Raw genomic sequence first — 7,684 nt, 5'->3', positions numbered from 1 at the left:
AGAACATATAATAGCCTGTAAAGACAGGCCAAAATAAAGCTGCTTCGGGTCACTTTGGAGGTACGCTGTTTAAATGATTCATGCGTCCTAAGAGGCCAGAAGCCGCGCCAAAGCCACGCTCCAGTCCTAAGGACTGGAGCACAGCTTTGATGCAATTTCTGTCCTCTTAGGACACATACATCATTTAAACAGCATACCTCCAAAGTGACCCGAAGCAGCTTTATTTTGGCCTGTCTGTACAGGCCCATAATCCTGTTTTATTAGCTGCTCTCAGCATATTTACAATGCATAGTTCTATAAATGTGACCAACAAAATAGACTTTAGGGCTTAAGAGCGGGGTATAAATACACTAATAAAATAGAAATCATAAGAAAAGTGTAGGCTAGTGCTAACTGCAAAGGAGGACAAGGCATCACAAAGTGCAAGGCATTCAAGAAAATGTAGGACATTGCAAACGGTCCTTAGGAGCGCTCAAAATGGAAGTTGTTTTGGAATTTTTCCTGGACAGGTGGTTTAAATGTAGGGCATGTCTTGGAAAAGGAGGACGTCTGGTCACCCCTGCCCTGATTAATTAAAGTATATCTGTATTTGAATTAACAGTCATTGTTCCCCCATTTAATGCTTTAACTACTTTTCTGGCTCAAGGCTATGGAATCCTAGGAGTTGGAGTTTGTTGTGGGCCCAGCTCCGCTCTGGGCCCACAACAAACTCCAACTCCCAGAATTCCATAGCCTTGAGCCAGAAAAGTAGTTAAAGCGGTACCAAACTGGGTTATTTCTCCAGTGTGGATGCACCCACAGTTAGGTCTAAAACACACTGCAGAAATAACCCAGGTTGACACCACTTCAGCTGCCATGGCTCCATGCTAGGGAATCCTGGGAACTGTAGTTCTGTGAGGCATTGAACCTTCTCTGTCAGAGTGCTCTGTTGCCACAACAAACTACAATTCCCAATATTCCTTAGCAATGAGCCAGGAAAGTCAAAGCGGTGTCAAACTGGATTAATTCCGCAGTGTGGATGGAAACACAAGCACCTATTTTGAAACTGTCCATCTTGACTAATAATGCCAAAACTCCTAAGACATTTATCCCTCCATTTCCTCCTATTTATTGTTAAAAACGAGAGGAAAGTTTCTTTGCCTCAAAATGGGCGGGGCGAACAACCAGTCGAGCCACACTCAAAATGGCCGCCGAATCGCCACTACCGGAAATGAGTACGGGACACTTCCGTTCGACCTTCCTCCCAATGACACCTCGTTAGGGAGGGAGCCGTATGTAAGGGAAAATAGCCGAGCCACACCCACAATGGCCGCCGCGTCGCCACTACCGGAAATGAGGACACGCACTTCCGTTTCACCTTCCACTCCCCAATGACGCCTCTTTAGTAAGCAGAGAAGAAGGAGCTGTAAGTAAGCGGGGCGTGGTTAGGGAGACGTCATCACGGGGCGACGGGTGAGAGGAAAGGAAACAGAGAGCGCCTCGTGATGAAAGGAGGCGGTGATTGGTTGCCGTTGAGGCGTCATCAGGGAAACGTCATCACGGGGCGACGGGAGAGAAACAGGACTAGAACGCCTCGTGGTGAGGGAAGGCAGTTGGTTGCAGCTGAGGCGTCGTCATGGCGGAGTCTGAAGGGAAAGCGGCGTCCCAGGCGGCGGCGTCTGTTGCTCCGCTCGGGTCCCAGCTGCCCTCCTTCGAAGCGGCGCAGGCGCTGGTGGGCAGCCGCTACTCCTGCCTGGTGGTGACGCCTCACGCGAGGCACGTCTCCCTCCCGCCCCTCTTCCTCCACCGCAAGCGGACGGGGATCTCCCTCCTGCTGGACGCCGAGCTCCGCCGCTACTCCGAGAGGTGCGCCGCCCAGCCCACTGCTATGATATTGGCCGGGTGGGACTGACTCTTATCGGCTTATATAGTGGACCCCTCACATTTCGGAAGCACGTTCAACACACATGCGCAACATCTTTTAAATACAACTGTTATTATAACTCCAAGATATAGTATATCTTGGTTTCAGTAAGGCCTTTGACAGAGTTCCCCATGACATTCTTGCAAACAAGTTTGTAAAAAGTGGGTTAGACAAGGCAACTGTTAGACGGATTTGTAAATGGTTGACTCTGTCCTGGGCCCAGTGCTACTCAACATCTTTATCAATGACCTGGATGACAGAATTGGGAGCATACTTATCAAATTTGCAGATGATACCAAATTAGGGGGAATAGCTAATACCCCAGAGGACAGGATCAAGATCCAAAATGACCTGAATAGACTAGAAAGCTGGGTCAAAGCTAACAAAATGAAATGCAACACGGAGAAATGTAAGGTATTGCACTTAGAGCGGAAAAATAAAATGCACAGATATAGGATGGGGGACACCTGGCTGAATGAAACTACGTGTGAAAGGGATCTAGGAGTCCAAGTAGACCACAAGTTGAACATGAGTGAACAGTGTGATGCGGCAGCTAAAAAGGCCAATGCTATTTTAGGCTGCATCAATAAAAGTATAGTGTCTAGATCAAGAGAAGTAATAGTGCCACTGTATTCTGCTCTGGTCAGGCCCCACCTAGAATATTGTGTCCAGTTCTGGGCACCACAATTCAAAAAGGACATTGAGAAACTGGAGCGTGTCCAAAGGAGGGCGACAAAAATGGTGAAGGGTCTGGAAACCATGCCCTATGAGGAACGACTTAGGGAGCTGGGGATGTTTAGCCTGGAGAAAAGAAGGTTAAGAGGTGATATGATAGCCCTGTTTAAATATTTGAAAGGATGTCATGTTGAAGAGGGAGCAAGCTTGTTTTCTGCTGCTCCAGAGAACAGAACCCGGAACAATGGATGCAAGCTACAGGAAAAGAGATTCCACCTGAACATTAGGAGGAACTTCCTGACAGTAAGGGCTGTTCGACAGAGGAACAAACTCCCTCGGAGTGTAGTGGAGTCTCCTTCATTGGAGGTCTTTAAACAGAGGTTGGATGGCCATCTGCTGGGGATGCTTTGATTCGGATTTCCTGCATGGCAGGGGGGTTGGGCTGGATGGCCCTTGCAGTCTCTTCCAATTCTATGATTCCCGAATAACAATTTTGGGTGGAGCCTATTCAGATAAAGGAGATATCACACAAGGCTTCTATAGAGTAGCAATCCCATTTCTGAAGCACACAGAAACATACAGTATCAAAATACTCTTGTTGCACTTTCATACCAGTGTGGTGCCCTTGTATTTGCACTGCCCCACTTCCTCCCCATTATTGCCTACTTAGGACATACTGATGGGGGGAAGTGAAGTCAGGGGGGTGGGGGAAGCCAGATCTGGTGGTGTGGAGGGGTGCTTTCCCATTTTATGTTGGGTTTAGTCATTCCCTTGAACTTGTTTAGCCCCCCCCCCAACACACTCATACAATGTGCAAAGTTTGCCATTGCTTTTTCCTGAGGCTGAGAGTATGTCACCCAGTGGGTTTACTTTAAGCCTAACCTATATACAGTTGTGCCCAGAGAAAAATTGGGAAACTCATGTGAATTTTGGCCGGTTACAAACCGGCATTTGGGACGTCCGGAGGACGTCCCATTTTAAAAAAGGGGGCGTCTCTTCTAGACGCCCCTGGGCCTAATACGGACTCTGTCCGTACAAGATAGCGCCAGCCCTTCTACATGGCTGGCGCCATCTTTGCGTATCGGACGCTGAGCGTCCGTACGCGTCGTGTCCTTCGTGACGTAGTGAGTGCGCCCCTGGCACCTCGCTACGTCGCAAATGCGACTCTAAAAGAAGCTCCATTTCGGAGCTTCTTTTTCGGTCCGCAGGGGAGCCGCGCCGTGTGGAGGCTCTGGCTCCCCCGCGGACTAACCGGTGGCGGCGGTCTGTAACCCGCCTTTGTAACATTCGAATCGTCCTAATAAATGATGCTACCCATATCTGAGCTTTGTATTACTTATAGACTCCATGGCACTTAAAAAAAAAGCTCTAAAGGAGGTTGTATCAGGTAATGCATCTTTTAGCAGTATCTGATCTCCTTTGCTGTTTAAATGTCTGGTAATTGTTCATAAACATAATGTGTTGATAGTTGTCTTTTGATTAGTACCAGCTGGCTTCTTTTTTCTTCCAGTTTCCAGGGAGTTCCTGTGGCCTATGATAATATTAAAATAACCAAAGAACTGGGAGATATAATTGATGACATTGGAGCGATCCACCTGGACATTGAAGCAAATTTTGCAGTCTTTCAGCCTCAAGCTGGAAAAAAACTTGTGGTATGTAAAGAAAGAAAGAAATGCTTCTAACATGTAAAACAGTGCATCTCTGGTAACTAGTGCTAGAGTTTGACTGATTTATTTTGGGATGTGATACTTAAGCCTTTCTTGGGGGGGGGAGACATTTTTTAATAGTCTGGTTATTTATAGTATTATGCATGCTTAAGCCCATTAATATAAATTAACCTAGGTGTCCCTAACTCGAAACATTCTGTATTTTATCAGTGTGGTTTTGTACTCTTAGCAGTAGCATGATGGTAGTGAATTTGTGTGTGTGGAAGATGTTCTTAGTCAACCATTTTGCATAAACAAGAGATAAACAATTGTTCTTGAAGTGTTTCAAAAAAGTGAAGAGCTGTATGGTTTTAGTACTGCTATTCAAAGTCAGAGTTCCAGGGAAATAAATGCTTCCTCTACTTGTAAAGCAGTGTTTTGGAAATCTTTAGAGTTGAATGTTTGATGAACAGAGACAGTCTGTGAGTCTGAAAACCTCAACTTTAAAATATCCTGGATCATCTGTTATGGTGACTGAAGTATATGTGTGTTTATATAGCTGAAAAGGTAAGGAGCTGTGTTGCTAAGTTTTCAAGTTTCTGTGGGAAATATTCAATTTAAAAAGCAAGCAGATAAACGCATCTTGACTAAATCTTATACAGTTGTTTGCAAGGTTAATCTAAATATAGTGACCACTTCTTTTAAGCTTTCTTCATTTTGTATTTTCTATAGCAAATGAAAGTAAACACTGTACCCAAGCTGTTTTTGTTTATGTTAGGTATTACAATATAACTTCATAAAGCAGAGTTTCTGTGTCATACTCCTAAAAAATGTATCTCTTTCCAGGGTATAATCAATAAAGTGGCACCTAGCCACATAGGCTGTTTGGTACATGGATGCTTTAATGCTTCTATCCCCAAGCCAAATCACATCTCCACTGATGAATGGAAAAACCTTGGCTTTGAAATAGGCAACAGACTGGTATTTAAAGTGTCACATTTTGATTCAGATGCTGCTGGAGTGTTCTGTATCAGAGGAAAATTGTGTAGCAGCAGGTACAGTAATACAATGACAGTTTTATAAAATACTTATTATTATTATTATTATTATTATTATTAACCTTGATTTATGACGTGCTGTAAATTTACACAGCGCTGTACATACAAGATGAGTTTACTTTCAGCTTGTGGGGAACAAGTGGATAAGTTATGACCCTTCAGATGTTGGATTGAAACTTCCACGATCCATTGCACTACCACTGGCTAGACTAGTTAATGCTTTTGCGAGCTACAGTTAAACACCATCGAGTGTTGCAGATTGTGGTGTACATAATGCAGGGATTTGACATCTGATATATATTAGATTGACCAGAAGTTGAATTTTAGGAACTGAAGCAATGGGTTTGTAAAATCTGTTAGAAATTGAAGGAGACGGAGAAATGGACTCATACCCCAGAAAGTCATTTAGTATTGGGGCAAATGATTTGTGCTCTAATGATCTGCACGTTATTTGATCATCAGATTTGAAGGCTGATTCTGGCTATCAGCTGTCTGCATTACGCTTAAAGTGGAATTTGAAAAACACATGAGGATAGATTCAGGTTTAGGTAACAGAGATGACAGAAATAGTTTCCAGCATCGTGGCAGCTTTTCCAACCCCCTGAAAATGCTATACAGAGGTCCAGTGGACCTCTGATGATGAATTAAAATGGGATCCCCAAATATCAAATGTTAGCATCTTCCACAACCAGAGCCCTTCTGTGCACATAATCCTGGATCCATCTTTAGAGCTAGGGGCCGCTGGCTCTCCAGATGTTGCTAAACTCCTAATTCCTGTAAGCAGCAGTCAGGTTGACTAGTGGGGAGACATGATGGGAGTAGCTCTTTATCAGCTTCTAAAAATCTGATGGTCCCCTGGCCCATGTATTTTGATGAGCTTAACTATAGATTTCAGTTAACAGCAAGACCTATGCCATTAGAGCAATATGCAATCTTTGTCCACTGCACAAAAGCCAGAAATATATCAAGAAACCGACAGGAAATAAAGTTTAAATAAAGACGATCAGTAGCATTAATTTTGAGGCTTAATGATGGTGGCACCTCTTGTGTTCATATGATGTGTTTCGATATACCCGGAAAGCTTTGTTTTATTATCACTATTTCTTATTGCATTATACTACTGCTTTATTTCTCCAACACAGCACTGGAAAAGAGACACAAAAGGAAAAGCATAAGAAAAAATATGAGAAGCACCTTCATGAGCAGAGTGGCACCGAGGAGTTGGAGATTGACCTAGCGACTACTGAGACTGACAGAGAGATACAGCACAATGAGATTGATAATGGAGTATGTGATATGGCCAACAGTCAAGAGATTGCAGATTCAGGGACACATGTCAGTGACTCAAGTGGCTACCATAGTGATCATGTCAAATCTAAGAAAAAGAAGAGAAAACACTGTGAGGAAGAAAATGGACTCCCTGCTTTGTCACAATCAAAAGCTAAAAAGAAGAGAAAGGAATGAGAAATAGTTTGCATAATGCTAAAGTGCCTTCAGCTAAACTTGGAACTGTTTCATCAGATTTATTATGCTTCATTTTCTTGTTAATGTTTGGTTGATTTCGAGGTGTTCTATGGGAACTGCTGCATATAGGAACATGGGAAGGATTTTTAAAAGTAGTTAGTGAATATGACAAGGCAATTAGGTTTCCTGCACACTGTCAGTATATAAATTATTCTCCATCAAAAGCAAAAGTAGAGGACATCTGGGTTTAAATATGGTGCAGTGCTTCTCCATGACGTGATTTAAAGTGAGGTATACTGCAAACATGTACAAGATTATATATTCCTAATTTAGTTGGGAACATGTTAAAAAAAATACTATTTTTTTAAAATGAAAACACCACAGACTACCAAATAGCTAATGGGAGGGAAAAAACAGAAAAAAAGGAGTAGGTTTGTATACAGTTTTAAGCATATATACATGGAAATCGTTTAACAACAAAAACCTGACAGTACATTACTGCGGTAGTTGCTGTAGCAAGAGTAGTAATGTCTTAGAAGTTGGAGGTGGATGGATATATCTGTAAGAGCTGTAATCTTGTCAATTTTGTGATCAGAATTTTGGAACTCCCTTAAAGATAAATCACTATGTCCTGTGGATTAAAACATTTGGTATTGTCTTGTTCTTTTTGCTACGTAGTATCCTTAAGGCAATGATCTCTCTGTCTCTTAGTATGGAATCATTAGGGAGTACCACTTGGATCTACCAAGGCAACAATAAGTCCCTGGGACCAAAGAGTCCAAGGTTCTCCATATAACTCTAGCTGTTGATTGTGCTATCTGAGATGGATGGGAATCAGAGCCCACATCTAATTAGCCATAGCTTTACTTATTTCAAAATATGGAAACCAACAACTATTTTTATTTGGAGAGAGGCTGCCTTCTCATTTTGCTAGTGGA

At 42.9% G+C, this 7,684-nt stretch overlaps 1 protein-coding gene across 1 annotated transcript; it reads left to right on the top strand.

Annotated features, from left to right (window-relative positions):
* Window positions 1–1,368: 1,368 nt before the first annotated feature.
* Window positions 1,369–7,390, top strand: POLR1F (RNA polymerase I subunit F). The gene is made up of 4 exons (XM_042477106.1): window positions 1,369–1,845; window positions 4,089–4,230; window positions 5,071–5,279; window positions 6,425–7,390. The coding sequence occupies exons 1-4, from the start codon at window positions 1,616–1,618 to the stop codon at window positions 6,744–6,746; spliced, it is 903 nt and encodes a 300-aa protein (XP_042333040.1). The 5' UTR covers window positions 1,369–1,615; the 3' UTR covers window positions 6,747–7,390.
* Window positions 7,391–7,684: the final 294 nt, after the last annotated feature.

The sequence above is a fragment of the Sceloporus undulatus genome, chromosome 6 (assembly GCF_019175285.1).
Source record: "Sceloporus undulatus isolate JIND9_A2432 ecotype Alabama chromosome 6, SceUnd_v1.1, whole genome shotgun sequence".
NCBI lineage: Eukaryota > Metazoa > Chordata > Lepidosauria > Squamata > Phrynosomatidae > Sceloporus > Sceloporus undulatus.
Note: the sequence above shows the minus strand (reverse complement) of the source record. Positions and strands in the feature narration are given on the sequence as shown.

Coding starts and splice junctions, on each gene's coding strand:
- POLR1F (XM_042477106.1), top strand. CDS start 1,616: ATGGCGGAGTCTGAAGGGAAAGCGGCGTCCCAGGCGGCGGCGTCTGTT. Junction 1,846..4,088: donor CTCCGCCGCTACTCCGAGAG/GTGCGCCGCCCA, acceptor TTTTTCTTCCAG/TTTCCAGGGAGTTCCTGTGG. Junction 5,280..6,424: donor GGAAAATTGTGTAGCAGCAG/GTACAGTAATAC, acceptor TCTCCAACACAG/CACTGGAAAAGAGACACAAA.